The 24,436-nt window shown below is 34.1% G+C and overlaps 1 protein-coding gene across 1 annotated transcript in view; it reads left to right on the forward strand.

The window, feature by feature from the left end:
• Positions 1–24,436, forward strand: part of LOC134239035 (uncharacterized) — a 107,771-nt gene that overhangs the window by 57,345 nt on the left and 25,990 nt on the right. The window contains exon 56 of the mRNA XM_062721178.1: positions 3,538–3,657. Coding sequence (XP_062577162.1) covers positions 3,538–3,657 — 120 coding nt within the window. The remainder of the gene's footprint in view (positions 1–3,537; positions 3,658–24,436) is intronic.

Here is a 24,436-nt window from a genome sequence, read left to right on the forward strand (position 1 = left end):
AAGTGTCTATAAAAACATATATACAACTTAAGTAGGAAATTCTAGTACAGACAATTGTCTGTGGTAGAATATTATATTTAAAATTCTACATATTTAGTCCCTTTCATATAAATTGGTCAGGACTTTTATTCAAAACTCAAAAAATGATTTGTTTGAAAATTTTAGATTTTTTAAACACTTGGTGTTAAGAATTTCTATGTCTGAGTCATGATTAAAATATTAAGACTTTTATTTGTAATTATTATGTCAGCTTAACATTTGCGATTTTCAGTTTGCGGAAATTCTGTAAGAATTAGAATGGATACATGATCAATTTTCAATCGAAAATTATAAAACACAAACAAATCTTTTCAGAATGGACCATTCTTTATGCCTCTTAATGTATGTTATCTCAACCGCATGTGTTACAGCAGGAGCACATTTCTCCATGACTTCGCTCAAATATTCGTTGTCCGCGACGCCATTACCTGACACTATCGATCTAATCAAACTTTCTTGAAAAAAGAGCGCACTCAAGGGAAGCTACTCTAGATCATGGAAATAGTTGCGATAAAATCTATGGATTTCGGGTATCAGCACACCGGCAAAATCCTAATGACAGAGAATTCATAGCCGGCAAAATTACTCGTACAGGCGGTTAATTTTGCCGGTTGCCGGCTCTTATTGAAAACACTGTACTTAGGTGAGCATTTAGGCTCATGGGCCTTTTTTTATTTAATTTTTACAACTTGAGTTTATTTCATTCAGATGGCCACAAGTTCTGTTTAAAAGTTTACATTGGCATATATGCTGATGAATAACAAGAGGGCTAAAGTGACTCAGGTGAGCATTGTGGCCCATAAGTCTGTAGGATAGCTTTTTATAAACATGCTATTGCATTTTTCTTAGCTTAGAATCAAAATCTTAAATGGATATTGATAATGTTTTCTAAAAGAAAAATAAAATGGGGACTTCGTACAAGTCTCTGACTGTTTAATTCTTTAGTTTAGCATCGCCTTTATCTATAGAAAAAAAAAACATGTTTCAGCTGCCACCAAAAAAAAAAAAGAACAAAACCCACCTTGGTATATTCTTGTCGAGGCTCTCTTAGGGCTCGCTGTCAGAGGTTTAATGAAATAAGGAATGATTAAGGAACAGATATACAGACAATTAAGACAACAGAGCAACGATTTCTAGCTGAAAATTGTTGTAGGAAAGAGGCACTAAGGAGAAATTACTGATAAAAGATTTTTCCCTTCTCCACTCAAATACCCAGCATGAAGGTAAATTCCATTCCCATTAACCAATTTGAATGGTAAAGCCAGCTTTATTGTAGTTTCTATTTTAGTGTCTTCAGTTTTTGTTCTGATGGATTGATATTGTATTAAGAAATGCATTAAATTTTTTTTTTATTTTGATATTAGATTTTCATTTATAAAGTCCCTAGTCTATGTAAACTCCCACTCAGAATATCCTAGTTAAAGCAAGAGTACATTTTGTGTCATAACCAAGATTCAGTAAATTTTTATAGATCATTATCAGATGATTTTTTAATGCTCTAAATCATTATCACTAAAAAGGAACATCTGCTTTATTTTTAGCTCACCCGAGCTGAAGGCTCCATAATGGGAAATTTTCCTCAGATAGTGTAGATTTAAGCAGGATTAGACCTAATCTGCAGAGGAAATATAGAACGACCTTTAGTTACTCAGGTGAACTTTGTGGCCCATGAGCCTCTTGTTTGTGACATTTTGAAGCAAAGTGCATTAGTTTCTGTAACAATTGGTCTTAACATTATGACCCTTAAATGTAGACTCATTTAAATATAAGCAAAAGTAATATATTGAGATCTGTTTGAAAAGATAGGAGATGCATGTCGTCAAAATTGTAAAATTTCAATTTATCATTTTTTGAAAATGTTTTTAATACCTGACAACCTATGAATCCAGTTCATCCAGGATATCTGAAGATGACTTCAGAAACATCCAGAAGATATGGTTATATCCCTTGAGCAGTCAGTCCTACCGTTGGCTATAAAGGAATCAGGGGATCCTACCTGAGCCAATAAAAAATGTCAAACTTAAATGGCATCAGAACATGTAGTAGAGGTTTTTAGAAAAGGGCAATCCTGGATAAACAAGGGGGTTAAAATATAAGTAAAACTGTGGCTAATCTTAATCTGTACCATATGAGAATGTCCTTATGTGTCACCTCAGAGTATTGCTACTTTCCTGATTTTAACAGACATTTCTATCCCTGGGGCCAGTAATTCAATAAAATTCTAAGTGGTGTCCTTAAAAAAAATCATGCTGCAGAATGAACATTTAACTTTTTGTGGGAGGTTTGAATTTGTGAGAGCTTTCAGAGTTTCACCAAAAATAAACCCAGAAAAAATGGGTTTATTCCTTCCCTGTTCACTCTGTTATTTAAGTTGTTCTTGCTCTGACTTATGTATTCTTTCTCAGTAAACAGATGCCTAATAAGTCACCAGCACAATAATGAACAATACAAGACTGCTGCCTACTGTGAAATTGCTAATTTTGTAGGGGTTAATTTCATTATTTTTGTGGTATGAAGAGAACCATCAATTCAAGTTACTGCAAATTTTGTATGTAAAAAATAACAATTAGAACCATCAATTCAAGTTACTGCAAATATTGTATGTAAAAAATAACAATTAGCACTTCCTTAACCATGATAGGTAATTCTCAAGAACCAATTTAATATTTTGTTCTTTGAAAACCACAAAAATTTGAGCCCCATGAAAATATTAAGTGATTTTACAGTAATTCTTAGACCTTATGTATACATGTATGTTGTCTCCTAGAATAATCTCATGTATTTCTACATGGAAATTTTTGTTCCCTGCAAAATAAAGATGCTATCTTAACTGTTAGAAAATAAGGGAAAAATATCAATGACCCAATACTGTAAAATCACATACTTTCGTGGGGTCAATTTTTCAAGGTTTAAGAAATATTGGTTAGTGAGGATTTGATTTCGTGGTAGAAGAAGTGTTGAGTAATAATGCGTATTAAATTTGACATTTCGTGGTGGTCATGAATTTAAGGGTCGGATCTCTCCATTCCTTGAAAACAACGAAAATTAACCCCCATGGAAATTAATGATTTCATAGTATCACCAAATCTTCAAATTTATCAATATATTTTCTAACCCTCTTGGAAAAAGAAAGGTCTTTAATTTTTTGTTTGGTAATCTGCTGTTAAACTGAAATAATGACACACTTATTTAAATCACTCAACCTTGCTGTGTTCTGTATCATTAATTGAATACAAATTAACATCAACAGGTATTGGTGAGTGGGATGCATATATTTCAGGCACAGGAAGATCGGTAGAGATTTTTCTCTATGTGAGATAGTTACTAGGGTTATCTTGTGTTAGAAGGCATCGCATGACATGCTTTTGATGGATGTGATAAGATGGAATGATTGACAAGTTCTGTACATCCATAGTGAGTGGTTTATGTTTTGTAGGTGAGATTAAGACAGGAGTTAGCCAGGTGTGAAATGTATACATTGTTTACTTTCTGTTTCAGAGAAGTCGAAGGTTGAGAAATCCGTGGATAATTCGGAGGAATTTGATGCAGAGGAGCATATAAGCCTTGGATTTTACTTGCCTGATAGACGAGCTATTCTACAATGCCTCGGATTAGAAGGTAGTTATGGATACAGTCATTTACATTTTGTTTTATTTCAGAACAGAGTGCAGCAAGATATTTTTTTATAGTTTTCTGCTCAAGTTTGAAAATTACTACATCTCCTGACATGTGTTAGATTATCGTAAGGAAATTCAATTTGCATGTTGTTCCAAATTTGATTTTGTTTCACTGACAAAAGTGCACATATGGCTCACAGATGAGCTTTCTCGAATATTTTCTCTGTTATGACACTGGGAAAAAATTAGGCTACGTAATGCTGCCAGCATGTTCAGATCTATAAATATCATTTCTCCTCTTTTAAATCAGTTTATTCTTAAAACTTGGTAATAATCTGGAAAAATATCAGATTGAAAAAATTAGCAGACCCTAAAAAATATCATATTTTGCAAAAATTTCACATGTATAGTGCTTCCAATTACTTGTAAATCAGATTTTTTTTAGCAAACCAGCACAAATTGGCTTTCTTCCCTATCTTGTGAACTGGTATGCTTTATTCCAGCGGGACTGGAGATAGGTTAGGTTACTGGCTTGTATTAAACTTTATCTTCTATCTTGAAAAAGCGTATGTAAAATTTTCTTGTAACTGACAGACATGGCTAATTGGATATTTGGTTTGGTTATTATTTTTCCTTCTTGGGTCATTGGCCACATGAAGTTTTCAAGCTGTCATTATCATGTCAAAAACTTGAAAAAAAATATAAGTAAACGTTTTGCATACTTCTTATTGGCCAAGTCTTTCTCACAGAAAGAAGTAGAATAAAAAATCAAATAAACCACTTATCCATATGGTTTATCTGTCATGCATAGATAGTCTGGAAACGGGACGTCTCTCTGACAAGCCAAGCAGCCAATGACACCAATTCTCTCTCCATCCAGAACATTTATTACTTATCACGGGAGCTAGGTCATTGCACAAAATACTCCCAATTCTTGTTAATTAATGTTTGGAAGTTGAATTTTTAGTCACTGCAAAAGGTAATGTATGCAGATTTAATCCATTTGATGGCATCTTGTTCATAGAAACGAGTTTCTTATGACAATTTTACGAGATTGGAGAACTTTTAGTGTTAAAAATTATTAGAATGATATCACTTCGAATGAATTAGCAATTTCCAATTGTTGAAGACCATCAACAAGTTCTTACTCTTGGGTGAAAATAAGTTGTCAGAATTTTAATACATTTGATATGAAATAATATTTATAGGAGTACATTTTGTAATACAGACTGATAGTTATTACTTGATGATAAAGAATTCTCTACTAACTTTGTGTACATGTAGTTGCTTGCTTAAACATATACATGTATATGTAACGGACCTGAGCTGCTTGGATCTCACACACAAGTACTCCTTAGAAGCCTACACGGGAATAACCCATGTAGTACTGTGATTATTTCCGAGAATAACCCGTAAATAAAGATCTCTTATAATAACACAAGAATAACCTGTGTTTGGACTCGTAAATAACTACGGGGAAGTTAAATGATAAGCCTTATTTAAAGTTTACAAATTTATTCAATAAATAAAAGTCACAATATGTTTTAATTAGTATTCAATTACAATAAAATTCAATGGAAGTCGGGAATCACCCAAATTCACAATGAAATACTACACTAACACAACCTTCGTATTACGTTAATACGATAAAAGGGGGGGGCGCACTAAACGAGAATGACCCGAATAGTGAATAATAAATACTATAGAAATACCTTAGAATAACCAAAGTATTTCTGAACGAATCTATCCAACTATTTAAAGCAAGAAATTTATCTCTATAATTTCTATATCAAATCCTAGCCTTAATTCCTGCTTGAATATTCCAATAAATGCAACTAGATTATCACTTTAAATTGATTGAATTCCTAAAATCTATCAAAGATAAACAATTATTTACACGGAAAGACTTCAAGACTCACTTTCAGTCAAACCGTAACAAGATTATTTAATCGTTCAATATCGAGATTAACCCAATATAAACGTCCTACGATAAATACTAGTAATTAATAGTGAAACGAGATTAACCCGTATTCACTATAAGAAAAATTGATGAATTAATTCAAAAAAATTACTAAATTCCTAATGAAAAATGCTAAGAATCAAATAAACAACCGCTAACCTCAAAATCTAAATGCCGAGTCCCACCGGCAGTTCTTATCCTCTGCTTATATCGCTCTGGAGAGTCCCCCCGGAGACCCACGCGCTTCCCTAGGGACGACCGGCAGATCTCCGGTATCACCGGCAGTCACCGGCAGCCACCGGCAATAATCATTGTCAAAATATGTTTAATAATTACAATAGATAATCGATATAAAAATATGACAATCATAATGTAAAACATTTATACAATATGACAATATTCCCTAAGTATTAGATTTCGATAAAAATGCTTAGTACAGAGAAATTACAATTAGAATCGGGTGTGATATTCCACTAAATAATCAACATGATGGCGGTATCTATAAATAAAGTTACAGAGTTAGAAACGATATTTACAACAAATCTAGCGTATTACAATACTGATATTAATCCAGGATAATAAAATTATAATAAAAGATCGTTCTCTTCTATATATGTAAGTACAGTGAATCATAATAAGAAATTTAACCATTATGCGATCTACAAATCATGGTATCAAATCAATGTATAGGGTAACATGAAATCTATATAAAACAAACTGCATCATTGTCACAATCGTGACATTTAACGGACCTGAGCTGTTTGGATCTCACGCACAGATACTCCTTAGAAGCCTACACGGGAATAACCCATGTAGTACTGTGATTATTTCCGAGAATAACCCGCAAATAAAGATCTCCTATAATAACACAAGAATAACCTGTGTTTGGACTCGTAAATAACTACGGGGAAGTTAAATGATAAGCCTTATTTAAAGTTTACAAATTTATTCAATAAATAAAAGTCACAATATGTTTTAATTAATATTCAATTACAATAAAATTCAATGGAAGTCGGGAATCACCCAAATTCACAATGAATTACTACACTAACACAACCTTCGTATTACGTTAATACGATAAAGGGGGGGGGGGCGCACTAAACGAGAATGACCCGAATAGTGAGTAATAAATACTATAGAAATACCTTAGAATAACCAAAGTATTTCTGAAAGAATCTACACAATCTATAAAAGCTATTTAAAGCAAGAAATTTATCTCTATAATTTCTATATCAAATCCTAGCCTTAATTCCTGCTTGAATATTCCAATAAACGTAACTAGATTATCACTTTAAATTGATTGAATTAAAATCTATCAAAGATAAACAATTATTTACACGGAAAGACTTCAAGACTCACTTTCAGTCAAACCGTAACAAAATTATTTAATCGTTTAATATCGAGATTAACCCAATATAAACGTCCTACGATAAATACTAGTAATTAATAGTGAAACGAGATTAACCCGTATTCACTATAAGAAAAATTGATGAATTAATTCAAAAATTACTAAATTCCTAATGAAAAATGCTAAGAATCAAATAAACAACCGCTAACCTCAAAATCTAAATGCCGAGTCCCCCTGCAGTTCTTATCCTCTGCTTATATAGCTCTCGACAGTCCCCCCGGAGACCCACGCGCTTCCCTAGGGACGACCGGCAGATCTCCGGTACCACCGGCAGTCACCGGCAGTCACCGGCAATAATCATTGTCAAATAACGTTTAACAATAACAATAAATAATCGGCATAAAAATATGACAACCATAATGTAAACCATTTATACAAAATGATAATATCCCCTAAGTATTAGATTTCGATAAAAATGCTTAGTACAGGGAAATTACATTTAAAATCGGGCGTGATATTCCACAAAATAATCATCATGATGGCGGTTTCTATAAATAAAGTTTCAGAATCAGAAACGATAATTACAACTAATTCAGCTTATTACAATACTGATATTAATCCAGGATAATAAAATTAGAATCATAAGATCATGTTCTTCTAGAAACGTAAGTACAGTGAATCAATAATAAGAAATGTAACCGATTATGCGATCAACAAATGGGGGGAAAGTATCAAATACAAACAGGGTAGCACGAATCCTATATAAAACAATCGGCATCATTGTCACAATCGTGACATTTTCCCCCTCTTAAAACTTTGGTGTCCTCACCAAAATCTTAAGATTAAAAAAAACCAACAATACATGTCTATATACATTCAATACATTTCTCCATCAATAATAAATTAACATTAAAAAATGTACACTAGACAAAGTCATATAATTTCCTCAGTTTCCCAATCCTAACATACTTCAATTGTTAGAAATTTTTCTTTTAATATACATCAATAAAAACAAAATTTAAAAAATGCATATACCTAAACTCTGACCATACTTACACCACATTCTAACTAAATTTCTTTACTGAAGACTTCAACGCTGGTCTGCTAGCCATTGTCAAAGGTCTTGTACGCAGATTTTCCAGCACCATCTTGAATCCGACTCACTTTTGTGAAAGGTATTTTACAGCCATTCATGGCAATAAAGCTGTCATTCAAATTGATAACTGCAGGCCCAAATTGACTGTCCAACAAGATGTCCGTACCTAAGAGGCATTCATCTTCTATTCCCGCAACAGTTATCTCCCTTTGAAATTCTAGATTTCCTAACTGCACTGCAAATTCAGCCTTCCCTAAGACTTGAAGTGGGTCTCCATTGACCGCTACAAGGCTTGAAGATTCCTTTAGCTCTGGTCTTTTGTTCCCGGGGAGTCTCCAAAATATTTTGTCGGATAAGATAGTTCTTGCAGCCCCTGTGTCTGCTGTGAACTCCACTTTTATCCCTTGAATCGTTCCCTGAACGTAAATTCCATCCGCCTTGAGGAGCTGTCTCCTAATGTACTCCCTCTGAGTACACAGTTCCTCTTCCCTTGAAACGTCCCTGACGCAAGGCTGGAATTTCCCCTGGTTTTCAATTTTCTCCCCCGACTCATCTAAATTTCCACTTAAAATAGGTTCAGTTAAAATTTTACAGTCATTTTGGCCTTTGTTATTTTGGGTCGTCTCTTGGCCTCCGGAGCTGACCCCTTCTAGTTTAACGGCTTCTCCATTTTGTCTCTGCAATCATTATCTAAGTCTCCATTCCATGTTGATTGTTGACTTGGTTGAAATTCTGATGCATCAGGTGACATGGTACTTGTAGCTTGGCTTTGGTTTGTCTCTGGCTGGTCATCTTTACTTGGTAGAGATGATGACATAGTTTTCTCAGGAGTTTTCCTGTACTGTGATTTCTCTGTCCTGCGAAAATTTCTATCCGGACACTCTCTGGCATAATGTCCGGGCATGCTGCAAATAAAGCAATTCCCTTTCGTCATCTTCACGGGATTTGCATTTCTCTTCTCAGCATAGCAATTGTCTCCCTTTCCATAATTCTTAGTCTGTCTAATAGGGTGTCTCTCTTCATTTGTGGTCATATTGGAGGTGACTGACATATAAGCAGCTACCTGCTGTACTGCCTCTTCAATTGTTGATGGTTCTTTGTGTAATTCAATGTACTGCCGTGCCTTTGAATCCCATAAACCTTGCAAAAATTTTGAAATCAGGTCTTCCTGTCTGGTGCTGGCATCTCTACTTGGGTGAGCCCAGTCATAAAGACGCTTAATGTCAGCAGCATACTCTTCAAGACTTTCATCTTTTCTTTGCCTTTTGTTGTTGAATTGAGTTTTGTACACTCTCTTATTTTCCAGTGTTCCAAATCTGGATTCTATTTCTGCGACTAAAGTCTCATAGTTCCCTATAATCTCCTTCTTCAGCTGACCAAAAACAAAATCAGCTGCAATTCCCTGTATTCTTGGTAATATCTGTTGTAACTTCTCTTTAGCAGTCCACTCGGCCAACTCGGCTACAGACTCGAAGCGATTCAGCCAAACTCTCCATTTCTCGGAACCTGTGTAAGGCGGAAGCTTACAGTCAAGCTTGTGGCTATCTGACTTCTTCGACTCGAACAAATCCCTTGTGGCAATTGAATTGACAGATTGCTCCTTTTCAGACTGTTCTGAATCTTCATTTGATTCCTCATGATTGCTTTCCTTAGTTTCTGTCTCTGATTTGTTGTTGTTTGAATTGATTCTCGAAATTCTAGGTTTCAGCTTGTTGTTTGTTGTTTGGCTGTTCACTTGTCCGAGATTTCGGGTAGTCACTTCCATCATATCCTGCATGACTTTCACTGTCTGGTTGCTTACTTGTCTGAGAGTTTGAGTAGTTGCTTCCATCATATTCTGCATGGCTTTCATTGTCTGGGCCATCTGTTCCATCATTATCTTCAAAGGGTCTGTGATAGAATTATTCTGTGATGACTGTGTAACTGGTTCTGACAGTTCTGTGTCTGTAGGGATTATCTCCCTTTGCTGACGTACAGTCCTTTTGGATCTTCTTATTTTTCTAATAGGCGTTGATATTCTAGCCTGAGTATCTGAGTCATCTTCATCCTCTGTAGAGTTGTCATTGTTGGACATGCTCTGTTCCCCTCGGAGTGATCTGTTTAACGCTGACGGCGATAAATCTATGAGGAGTTCCTCATCTGTGGATTGTCCTCTGGTATGTCCGGGATTAACGGATGGCTCCATCCTAGTCTTAGATCTGGTATAGTACCTATGCATGGATTTTTCTCAACACTGGTTCTGGGTTACGTATCTCTGGATCCACCGATGTACTTGGCAGATCCCACCGCTGCCACCAAATGTAACGGACCTGAGCTGCTTGGATCTCACACACAAGTACTCCTTAGAAGCCTACACGGGAATAACCCATGTAGTACTGTGATTATTTCCGAGAATAACCCGTAAATAAAGATCTCTTATAATAACACAAGAATAACCTGTGTTTGGACTCGTAAATAACTACGGGGAAGTTAAATGATAAGCCTTATTTAAAGTTTACAAATTTATTCAATAAATAAAAGTCACAATATGTTTTAATTAGTATTCAATTACAATAAAATTCAATGGAAGTCGGGAATCACCCAAATTCACAATGAAATACTACACTAACACAACCTTCGTATTACGTTAATACGATAAAAGGGGGGGGCGCACTAAACGAGAATGACCCGAATAGTGAATAATAAATACTATAGAAATACCTTAGAATAACCAAAGTATTTCTGAACAAATCTATCCAACTATTTAAAGCAAGAAATTTATCTCTATAATTTCTATATCAAATCCTAGCCTTAATTCCTGCTTGAATATTCCAATAAATGCAACTAGATTATCACTTTAAATTGATTGAATTCCTAAAATCTATCAAAGATAAACAATTATTTACACGGAAAGACTTCAAGACTCACTTTCAGTCAAACCGTAACAAGATTATTTAATCGTTCAATATCGAGATTAACCCAATATAAACGTCCTACGATAAATACTAGTAATTAATAGTGAAACGAGATTAACCCGTATTCACTATAAGAAAAATTGATGAATTAATTCAAAAAAATTACTAAATTCCTAATGAAAAATGCTAAGAATCAAATAAACAACCGCTAACCTCAAAATCTAAATGCCGAGTCCCCCCGGCAGTTCTTATCCTCTGCTTATATCGCTCTGGAGAGTCCCCCCGGAGACCCACGCGCTTCCCTAGGGACGACCGGCAGATCTCCGGTATCACCGGCAGTCACCGGCAGCCACCGGCAATAATCATTGTCAAAATATGTTTAATAATTACAATAGATAATCGATATAAAAATATGACAATCATAAAGTAAAACATTTACTACAATATGACAATATTCCCCAAGTATTAGATTTCGATAAAAAATGCTTAGTACAGAGAAATTACAATTAGAATCGGGCGTGATATTCCACAAAATAATCAACATGATGGCGGTTTTCTATAAATAAAGTTTCAGAATCAGAAACGATATTTACAACAAATCTAGCGTTTTACAATACTGATATTAATCCAGGATGTTAATATGATAATAATAGATCGTTCTCTTCTATATGTGTAAGTACAGTGAATCAAATAAGACGAAATTTAACCGTTTATACGATCTACAAATCATAGTATCAAATCAATGTATAGGGTAACATGAAATCTATATAAAACAAACTGCATCATTGTCACAATCGTGACATATATATTGTTTTAGGTTTTAACTTTGAAAAATCTTAGATTTAGATATTGTCTAAGTTAACATGGATTAGCAGAAAAACTTATCAAAGAATTTTTTTTTTTTGATGAGCATTGTAAAATTGTCAAATTCATGAGATGTCCATTCTATGCATTGACTTATCTTATGAATTGTCATTTGATGATTTGTTGTATCTATGAGGTGGCTTTGTCTTACATGAAGTATGAAGTTTCACATATGTTTTAGTTTTGGGTTATAAATTATGCACACACAAAATTGACAATTATTCTTTAAATAATAAGTTGATACAATATAACTTTGCCTCTCTTATGTAAAAACTAATTTTTAACCTCTCTATTAAATATACAATTAAAAATTGCATGCACACACTGATGGACAATTACGATTTGCCCATGTCTCGTTAGATTAATTACATTCTTACCTAAAGTCAGTGTTCAAAAGTATACATTGCATGAAAGGGGGCGTGGCAGCTCTATCATGAGTGTAGATTACATTACAATGTAAGTGACCAATGACCTCGGTTAGATTTTTCTTTATTAATTATACAGCTAACTTCACCAGAGAGTGTCATTGCTATCTAAACTGTTGGCACTTGGCTGTAAAGAAAAGACTATGATGAATGAGAATGTTCAGGTCAGGTCATTACTATGGGGTGAAAAATAAAGGGGGTGATGTTTCTTACAACGTTAAGTCATATGATGGAACTATTTATTTATAATACAGGAAGAGATGAGTTATAAGGGGATCTTTATTTTAGAGGAAATTCTTTTTGCTGTTGATTTCAGTGTAGTTTTGAAAAGGTAGGATTTGATAATCTTCAAGCCAAACTTTTTTTTCATCTAAGCTTTAAGAAGACTTATGAAAACTATAAATCAGTGCAAAAGAGGGTACATGTATATTAAAAGAATTATTAATAAACAATAAAATTTTATAAGACAGAAATAATCTGAATGGTTTGAATTTATTTTGCTACCATTTTTTTTTTGTTATGCAAGCATACAATTTTTTTAGGTGCCCAGATCGATAGATCGGGGGTGCATATTGTTTTTGTCCTGTCTGTCTGTTTGTCTGTCTGTTGTCAACTTTAACCTTCGCCATAACTTGTGAACCATTAGAGATAGACTTCATATTTGGTATGCCTACTCCACTAATTAAGTTCTTTCAAATGCCAACAAGGCCAATGACCTTCTGACCTTGATTGTAACCTATATGCTAAAAATAGCTTTTTCGAACTTTGTTGCCGCTGGGTGCATAGTGTTTCACAAACACATCTTGTTTTAAAATGCCAAAAATTGTATACTTTTTTGACCATGGGCTAAGATTCTTGTGAATGCAATATCAAGCAACCTGTATGCACATTTTGTAAAAAATATTGGAAACTGATTGGTATCTACCTGTCTCAGTGATCTTAGAATTACTTAAGTCTTATCTCTAACCCCCCCCCCCCATCAACATTATTTTTTCACGAATTATCCACATCTATCTTCCCTGATATAATATTTTTACAGTGTATTTTTAGCTCTACTGGTCAGAGACCAGAAGAGCTTATGCGATAGTAATGCGTCCGGCGTCCGTCCGTCTGTCTGTCTGTCTGTCTGTCTGTCCGTCTGTCTGTCCGTCTGTCTGTAAACAATTTTTCAAAATGCTACTCCTCCTACAACTTTAGTCTGATTTCAATATTACTTGGCACACAAGTAGACTACACTAAGATACATAGAATAGTGCATCGGTTTTTGATTTCGATGAACGGTGTTGCCATGGTTACTAAAAATAGAATTTTCTGTGAAATTCCTTTAAAACGCTACTCCTTCTACAGTTTTTGTCTGATTTCAATATAACTTGGCACACAAGTAGACTACACTAAGATACATAGAATAGTGCATCGGTTTTTGATTTCGATGAACGGTGTTGCCATGGTTACTAAAAATAGAATTTTCTGTGAAATTCCTTTAAAACGCTACTCCTTCTACAGTTTTGGTCTGATTTCAATATAACTTGGCACACAAGTAGACTACACTAAGATACATAGAATAGTGCATCGGTTTTTGATTTCGATGAACGGTGTTGCCATGGTTACTAAAAATAGAATTTTCTGTGAAATTCCTTAAAAACGCTACTCCTTCTACAGTTTTTGTCTGATTTCAATATAACTTGGCACAAAAGTAGACTACACTAAGATACATAGATTATGTGCATCGGTTTTTGATTTCGATGAACGGTGTTGCCATGGTTACTAAAAATAGAATTTTCTGTGAAATTCCTTCAAAATGCTACTCCTTCTACAGTTTTTGTCTGATTTCAATATAACTTGGCACACAAGTAGACTACACTAAGATACATAGAATAGTGCATCGGTTTTTAATTTCGATGAACGGTGTTGCCATGGTTACTAAAAATAGAATTTTCTGTGAAATTCCTTAAAAACGCTACTCTTTCTACAGTTTTTGTCTGATTTCAGTATAACTTGGTACACAAGTAGACTACACTAAGATACATAGAATAGTGCATCGGTTTTTGATTTCAATGAACGGTGTTGCCATGCTTACAAAAAATAGAATTTTCTATGAAATTCCTTTAAAATGCTACTCCTTCTACAGTTTTGGTCTGATTTCAATATAACTGGGCACACAAGTAGACTACACTAAGATACATAGAATAGTGCATCGGTTTTTAATTTCGATGAACGGTGTTGCCATGGTTATTAAAAATAGAATTTTCTGTGAAATTCCTTAAAAACGCTACTCTTTCTACAGTTTTTGTCTAATTTCAGTATAACTTGGTACACAAGTAGACTACACTAAGATACATAGAATAGTGCATCGGTTTTTGATTTCGGTGAACGGTGTTGCCATGGTTACTAAAAATAGAATTCTCTGTGAAATTCCTTTAAAACACTACTCCTTCTACAGTTTTGGTCTGATTTCAAAATAAGTTGGCACACAAGTAGACTACACAAAGATACATAAAATAGTGCAATGGTTTTTGATAAGTACAAACCAGTAGAGCTACAGTCTCGACAGAGACTTCTGGTTATGTAAGCATAGTGTGTGTTCTGTCAGAGATTATCTATGATCTCAACACTATTTTTTGTTGGCAGGGCTCACACAAGTTACGAAGGTTGCATTGCACAAGTCAGTATAATTTCTTGTAGTTATAAATATGAACTTACTATGCCAATTGCATGCATCTCATTATCCTATGTTGAGGATAATTCTGATGGAATATTTTTATTTGTTTTGGGTATAGAATATTTTGCATCCAATGCAATACACAAGTCAGAAGAAAATTCAGCATTAGGGTTGGTTGTCAACTTCAAGCTTCATTCCTCTGGAAGAATATATTGTAGGATGTCCTTTGAAAAAATGGAGCAGGTTAATTTTTTTTTGTGAATAAAGCAGCATATATTGACTGATCTTGCATGGGTGATACATCTAAAGATGTATAGTACCAGGCTTGTTTTGTATGCTGGATCTGACCTTCAATCATTTTCTACACGAGTGACCAAGTTAAGGTTTTGGGAGCAGGTTCATTCAAGAATAACTACATTGTAAAAAAACTTTTTTGCCTTCTGGGCGCAAAATTGGAAAATAAAATTATCTTATCTAATTACAAGACTTATGTTGACCAAACTTGCATGGATGACAAATTTACGGATGCACACTACCAAGCTTGCTTCAGATGCTGGATTTGACCTAAATTTTCTAAATGAAATACCAGGTTCAAGTTTTTAGCTCTACTGGTCAGAGACCAGAAGAGCTTATGCGATAGTAATGCGTCCGGCGTCCGTCCGTCTGTCTGTCTGTCTGTCTGTCTGTCCGTCTGTCTGTAAACAATTTTTCAAAACGCTACTCCTCCTACAATTTTAGTCTGATTTCAATATAACTTGGCACACAAGTAGACTACACTAAGATACAAAGAATAGTGCATCGGTTTTTGATTTCAATGAACGATGTTGCCATGGTTACTAAAAATAGAATTTTCTGTGAAATTCCTTAAAAACACTACTCCTTCTACAGCTTTGGTCTGATTTCAATATAACTTGGCACACAAGTAGACTACACTAAGATACATAGAATAGTGCATCGGTTTTTAATTTCGATGAACGGTGTTGCCATGGTTACTAAAAATAGAATTTTCTGTGAAATTCCTTAAAAACGCTACTCCTTCTACAGTTTTGGTCTGATTTCAATATAACTTGGCACACAAGTAGACTACACTAAGATACATAGAATAATGCATCGGTTTTTAATTTCGATGAACGGTGTTGCCATGGTTACTAAAAATAGAATTTTCTGTGAAATTCCTTAAAAACGGTACTCCTTCTACAGTTTTGGTCTGATTTCAATATGACTTGGCACACAAGTAGACTACACTAAGATACATAGAATAGTGCAATGGTTTTTGATTTCGATGAACGGTGTTGCCATGGTTACTAAAAATAGAATTTTCTGTGAAATTCCTTAAAAACGCTACTCCTTCTACAGTTTTGGTCTGATTTCAATATAACTTGGCACACAAGTAGACTACACTAAGATACATAGAATAGTGCATCGGTTTTTAATTTCGATGAACTGTGTTGCCATGGTTACTAAAAATAGAATTTTCTGTGAAATTCCTTTAAAACGCTACTCCTTCTACAGTTCTAGTTTGATGTCAAAATGAGTTGGCACACAAGTAGACTACACAAAGATACATAAAATAGTGCAATGGTTTTTGATAAGTACAAACCAGTAGAGCTACAGTCTCGACAGAGACTTCTGGTTTGGACTAGGTTTTGTTATCAAAAAAACTAAAAGCCTTATATTGACCAAACTTCAATGTTTTATACATCTATAAAGGATGTACACTACCACACTTGTTTCTGATGCTGGATCTGACCTTCATTTTCCAGATGAGTGAACAAGTTAAGGTTTTTAAGCAGATTCATTCTAAAGTAACTATAGAATCTCAGTCTTGCTTCAGATGCTGGATTTGACCTACATTTTCCAGGAAAGTGTCTAGGTTGACATTTCTGGAGCAGGTCCATTCTCAAGCAACTTTAAGACCTTCATGAGCCAAACTTGCATGGATGATGCATTTAGGGATGCACACTACTAGATTATATATTTAGTGTGGGACTTTGCCTTACTTAAAGACAACATTTGTTGAGATGAGCTCTGTAATCTCTAATTACTTATGTTTTTCCTCTTATATTAGAATTACAATTGTGTGGAGAAAGGAATTAACTGAAGCTGTAGCCAGTAGTAATCAGAAGAGGTGTATATCAATATTACGTATTAATCAACATGGAAAAAAAACTGTGTTGAATTACAGTCACCCCATTATGTATAGTGATGAGCTGTACATCTGATGATTAAAAAAAAATGGAAGATAATATGAAATATTGGATCAGAATTTGCCAACTGTCAGCAAAATTTATAATTAATGTGAAATTAAAAAAAAAAGATTGTCTTTGGGACTCATACTAAAAATTGATGGCTACTATGGGACTTTAAATTCAGTTGATTAAATGTTTTTCATTACTTAAGATTTATTGTTCTAATTACTTGTGGATTTGTCGTATATCTTTTGTACATCCTGCTTCATTTTATTGTCTCTAACCTGTGCATTAGATAATGACTGTTTGCACTTTAGTTCCATCTTGAGACATTTGGCCAAGGCTTGCATTACCTGGCTCGGTTGTCCTATTGACCTGATTTTGTGGAATTAATTCATTGCCCTCGGCATTACAGGTATTACTTCATTTAAGGCATGTGACTTCATACATATTCCAAAAACTGTCTTATTGTATTTTAATTTATAGTCATTAATTACTTGATAATAGTATTTTCAGATAGTCACAGTAATTAACAGTCATGTATTTATAGTTCTTGGTGTGGTAAATTGTGTCATCTAGCTTGTCCACAAATTAGACTTTTGGACTATTCAAAATACTTGAGCCAAAAAAGGTTCAAAGTTCAAGAGCAGATCTTTTGACTCGTGGTCAAAGGTAAAATGTGTGATTTTTCAGGGGCATTGTGACAAAGAAATACATCTGGTTTACTTACACTGTAATAAATAATTCACTGGAAAAATAATTGATTTTATTGGTTTGATTGCATTCTTATTTGTATCATTTTCTATTGCTTGAGGATATGAATCAGTTTCTGAATAGGGATTATAACACCTTAATATTATTAGAGCAACATTATTAGAATTATAAACCTTTAGGAATTCTTCTCACTTGAACAACATTTTCTCCTACTGGTAGAAGTTTTGGAGTTCTTCTTTTAATTTTAGTTGGTTTCCTAGTTATTTAGACATGAACATTAGAACATTCTAGGGAAAGGGCGTTTTAAGTTTGCAGAACTTGCGCCCAATCCCTTTGTAATTATATTACAATAAAATATGTTCAAATCAACATAAGAAAAATTAGCAGACACCTTTACTGTAAACTGGATTTTGTCAGAATCGATTAAGCTGCAACTCAAAGGATATTCTTTATTGTCAGTTTTCCTGCATAACATTAAATTTTTAGATTAATAAAGAATGAATCGTTTAAACGTCCACATTTGGCCCCCCGATAATTTACAAAAAATAAATTTAAACATTTTCTACATATTTTTGTCTCAATCTTTCCATCAAACATTGTAGTTTTTAAATTTCTTTTTCAATTTTCACTTCCTTGCACTGTAATTGAGTATTTATCTGATTAATATAGCAGGGGTACAGTGGCGGATCCAGAAGTTCATGTAGGGGGGTTTTGAGGCCCAAAGGGCGGAAGGGGGAGGGCATGGGAGGGGGTGTCCCCCTCCCATAGGTGGGGGTTCGGGGGCCTCCCCCGAGAAAATTTTGTTTTAAATGGTTCTAAATGGTGCATTTTCCAGCATTTTAGGAGTACTTTTTGTAGCTTTTTTAAAGACCGATCATCACAAATTTTTAATAAAATGTTTTCAATTTAATTTAACTTTAACACAAGACTTTAGACTTTGCTTTAAAAAAATGTTAAATCTGACAATTTTAGGAATGCAAGCAGTTGACTTAAAGTTGTCTTAGTTTACTTTAAATGCACCTACATGTACAATTAATTTAGTTCTATGTCAAGCTGACTTCCAAGATACAACTAATGTGCAAATTTTTAAACACTAAAAAAATTAAAAATTGAATTCTTTTCAGAATCCCTAACTTGTGCTTTTCAACTTACTTGAGTATATACTGACAATATGATTTGGAATATAAACACACGTGTACAACTAATGAAATTTCAAACTGTCTTAACTGAAGAAAAAATTTACATAAACTGGAGAATCTGTCAAAACTAGAGGGGTTTGCTAGGCCAACCTGGTTTTGTAAAAAAAATATATTAATTTAATTTTAAAACGGTAAAAAAAACCCTGAATAATATTTTATTCTTAGTTTAAAAAACATGCATTTTATCAGCAAAAGAATATTACTGAGCTGCACCGTAACTATGCAGTTTTCTGTTGTTGGTACCTAACTACATTGTTCTGTGATCTTGTGACTTCACCACAGGCACCTGAAGTATGGACAATACCCCCCCCCCTTTTTTCTTGAAATAAAATGTAAGAGTGTATAATTCCTCGAAAATATAAAATTTCCCCGTCAAACGCATCTATATGTCGTTATATGCAAGCAGATTGTACTTTTTCTCACGTTTAAAGAATGGCCCTATTCGGTATAATAAAAATACACATTTTTATTATACCGAATAGGGCCATTCTTTAAACGTGAGAAAAAGTACAATCTGCTTGCATATAACGACATATAGATGCGTTTGACAGGGAAATTTTATATTTTCGAGGTGTTACACACTATTGCATTTTTTTTTCATAATAAAAAAAGGGGGGTTATTGTCCATACTTCAGGTGCCTGTGACTTCACTAGATGCACAGACTACCCGATCTCTGAGGCACTCTCTCTGTTGATTACCTGTGTATTGTGTGCATTCAAGCGGAAAGAGATTTCCTGTTACATACTGGATGTATATTTCACAGTTGTACAAACAAAGGGTTTATGTTTATTAGAGTCTTATCAATGCAACAAAATGACAAAATGACACTTGTAAAAAAAAAAGATCAGTGAGCGGGGGGGTTTTCCCGAACCCCCCCAAACCCCCCTGAATCCGCCCTTGGGGGTACGTTGTTTACATCTATTTCTCATAGACTTTAGGCCACACCCCCACTTTGCAAGCCCATTTTTTATATGAGCGCATTGATGTTTCAAGTTGTAATAAATACGGTCAATGTAAAGAGTTATACTTGTCATTTTAATTCATGAAAGAAATTGAAACAGTCGTGCGCTCACATGTTATTTTCCCAAAAGGTGCAAAATCTCGGGTACCTGTCCCTATAGTAAAGGCACCTTGTTTACAAATTCAATCCGCCTTTGACCTCATGAATAACAAAGCATTGAACACGTGACTCAAATCTATTCACTTTTCATGCTTTGAGCAGATCAATACAACATCGTGTCCACTGTTGCGAGCTATCGACGGTCAAATCATTTTCAAATGGGTATAATTAGACTTAAAAGTACTCTGGGATAAAATTTTTATGTCGGTATATTCAGGACATATTCACATTTTTTTTTTATTTATTTGTTATTATAACGATATTTCAGTTGATTTTGTTTGATTTTTTTTTTTGGTATTTATCAATATATATTGGAGGCTTGTAGCATAAACCTTGCACTTACTACTTGTATCTCATTAATATAGAATTAAAAAAATACTTTGGGTATATTTGTTCCTAAGTATACTTATCACATCAGTGGAACATTCATTAAACCTTAGAAGATATTAAATATTTTTCTCTCAGTTTTTCGTTAATTTTATAGATCGTTATTTGAAAAAAATACTAATTTATCATATCTTTAGAAAATAAACCATTTGTTACAAAAGCATACTTCCAATTTAAGAAACCTTACGGAAAAGAAATTGAAGTATGAGACATTAATAAGGCTTATATATTGGATGAAAAGTCACTGGACGAACGCATTGCACAAAATGCATGCACCCCTAATTGAATAGAGGGAAATTCCGGGTTACTTCTGACGACATGTTATAACTTTTTACAACGGCACAAAATCTAACAACAATTAAATATTAGTAACAAAAAATCGAATGATGAGGGGCGTAAATATTTTTTTGAAATGGTTTATTGTTTATCTCAATTAAACAATGCAATCTGGACTGTACATAGCTGCAGGTCTGTAGCTCTCCGAAAAAAATATATTGATAGACCGGAGAGCTACAGTGCCACCCATTGAAAAAACTGTATATTTATTGCGCACAAGAAAGTGCGCTCGGTTCTTAATTAATTCTTCCAAATTCTTACCTCAATTGCAAATTAGGAAAGATTTCAAAAAATTCCTTTATCTTCTATCAAGTACTCTCGTAGTTGACATCCGAACGAAGCATATTGGACCGAATTATCTTTGAAACCAAAATGGCAGTATAAATAAGCGAAATGTTCGATGATTACAATATCAGAGTCAGGAGGACTATTAACAACAATTATGAGGAATGTTTGGTTGTGGAAAAAGCGAAAGAATATGTTAGGAACACACGGTTAGTAATATTTTGAGATTACAGTTTGAAAAACATGGAGAAATAAATCGAGAACCGAGCGCACTTTTTTGTGCGCAATAAATATACAGTTTTTTCAATGGGTGGCACTGTAGCTCTCCGGTCTATCAATATATTTTTTTCGGAGAGCTACAGACCTGCAGCTAGACTGTACAAAGTACGCTTGTCTAACATTGATTTTTTTTTTTATATCCAGCAACGATAATATTGACGTTTAATTTTCACTTTCTTGCGATTTTATTTTTTATACACAGAGTGAAGTTGATATAATTATCATATTTCAACCGTATTTGGTGTAGCACACGAATTTCGCAAAATCATATATGTACATGCTATAAAATAGTTATTCATGTAAATGTAATGAGCTTTAATGTATTAATTATAAGCTTTAATGGATTAATTATTATCTCTATAAAAATGAAGTTTTAAAGTATGAAAAAAGTGTATATATCCTGCATTATATGTTCTATTCACAAATTCGAAATAATTGTTTCTTTATATATAAATAATTTGACGAATTTCTAATAAATCATTTCAAATATGACTCGTAAGTTAAACAGAAAAAAAAAACGAAGTTAAGCCTGACAAATTAAAAAAGGGTACTTATATTTGGTTGGTCTCTAGCACTAAATAAGAGGTTTTAGGTGTCACTTCATCATAAAACTAAGTACAATTCGAACACACTCTAATGTATTCATACAAATCACACGCTTGATAGACGCCCCGCCTTCTCATTCAAATACTTGTTCTACAATGACCTACATAGCCGTAATGGCGAAGTTTTACAGTAAAATATGCGACTTTATTTAATCGATATCATGTATATATTGAAAGTCTCTTTCCTAAACAATCCTTTATTAGTATCTATACAGACTGTACTCGTAGACTTTAGCTATAAGATAACAATTGTCTTATTTAAAAGGGTAAGATTCTGCATGTCAAAAGGGGCGAGATTGCAGTGTTTAGAGGATTCATTCTTTAATGAAATGAAAAGTTTTGTCCAAGAATATATCAGATATTTATATAGAGATCATATGGTCATCTGTTCAGTTTTTAGCTCACCTGAGCTGAAAGCTCAAGTGAGCTTTTCTGATCACTTTGTCCGTCTATCTTGTCACCTTCTCACATTGTCAACTTCTTCTCTAGAACCACTGGGCCAATTTTAACCAAACTTGGTACAAAGCAATGCTGGGTGAAGGGGAGTTTCAATTATTAAACTGAAGGGCCAAATCCCCTTACATGGGGAGATAATCAAGAAAAGACAAAATAGGGTGGGGTCATTAAAAAACTTCTTCTCAAGAACCACTGTGCCAGAAAAGCAGAAATTTATGTGGAAGCATCCTTGGGTAGTGTAGATTCTAAATTTTTAAAAGCATGACCCCTGGGGTTAGGACAGGGCCACAATAGGGAAACCAAGTTTTACATTGAAATATATAGGAACAATCTTCTCCTCAAGAACCACTGGACCACAAAAGCTGAAACTTATGTGGAAGCATCCTGGGGAAGTATAGATTCTAAATTGTTAAAATCATGGCCCCGGGGGGTAGGCCGGGTCCACGATAGGGAATCCAAATTTAACATAAAAATACATCAGTAAAAATCTTCTAAAGAACCACTGGGCTAGAAAAGCTGAAACTTAAATGGAAGCATCCTTGGGTAGTGTAGATTCTAAATTGTCCAAATCATGTCCCCTGGGGGAAGGGTGTGGCCACAATAGGTATCACAAGGGGGAAATCTGGTAAGGAACAGCATGGCCATAGTTACTCAGGTGAGCAATGCGGCCCATGGGCCTCTTATTCCAAGTTGACATGTGTTCTTGGCAGCAGTGGATTGCCTTAACAATTTTTTGCTAAGGATTGAAATGTTCTTAATTTTACTTTTTCTTAAGTGAAGATGTAATCAAATGAGTGTGTACCCACTGTGTTTAAGGCATGTCACAGGTCACCATGTTCAATTTCAGCAACATCTAGTGCCAAACATTTAAAAAAAAACTGTGATTTAGGAGATCTTTAAAAGTAAAAGAAGCTATTCTGAAAGATAAAAATCAAGCCTGCAACATCATCCTTGGCCTTGGCTTTATTTCATTATGTGAGGTAATGTGTCATAGGGAGAAGTACGCTATGAGATGCATGCATTAGAATCTGGGTCGAGCCGTTTATTTGCATAATGTAAGAAACAGAAATTTTTTTTGACAAGGTGCCCGAAATCTGCATGATACCTGGTGTAATCAGTTGTGATCTCGGTGGAGAATACTTTAGATGAAGAATGGAATCTCTATCTAGAAACTGAATGAGGGGAAGGGGTTATCTCAAAATAAACAGGGATTGTTGTTATTAGGATAATAGTTAAAAAAAAGAGATAATTTCTGATGACTTGGCTTTTTGTGAACATTATTTTTAAGGATTTCTCTATTAAAGTACATTGGATAGATCCAATCCCAGGGTACTATGATAAGCCTTACATGGACCATACTAGGCATGGATAAGGCATTTAGGGATGAAGTCACTAACAAACTAGCCTATATTTGCCAGATGAGTGAATATTAGTACATGTACTAGCATGGACATAATATTATTCTAGGGGTGAAGTATACTTTTATCCTCTGTTGCACCAAGCCCTTACACTTATAGATATAATTTCATAATCTTTCATTACCCTATGTTTATAACAAAAGAACTCTTGTGTAACTTATGATATTTATTTGAAGAGATGAGATGTTAGCCTTGACAAATTTATGATTTTTAAGCTATAATGAACTTTAAATTAATGCTTCATTTTAATTTCTTTGAATCTTGTTTACATTAATTGGTCCATTTCAATGTAATAAATCCTTCTAAAATGAAAGCACTAAAATTGTTTGTTGCTTGAAAAAATACTTCAAATCTTAAAAAAACTTAACCTTTTAAATAAGTGTTAGGTTGACAAATTTATGATTTTAAAATTATTTTGATGCTAAGGCCATGCAAAATTAATTCCTTGGTTCTCAGGCCTTTTTTCAAGAAATATGATGAGGGAGGGAGGCATTTTTTTTTACTTTTTATTGCCCCCGAAACATGATGAGGCTGCTTTTTACATT

This window comes from Saccostrea cucullata, unplaced genomic scaffold (genome assembly GCF_032062105.1).
Source record: "Saccostrea cucullata isolate Sc308-1 unplaced genomic scaffold, CSIRO_AGI_Scuc_v1 ctg149, whole genome shotgun sequence".
NCBI lineage: Eukaryota > Metazoa > Mollusca > Bivalvia > Ostreida > Ostreidae > Saccostrea > Saccostrea cuccullata.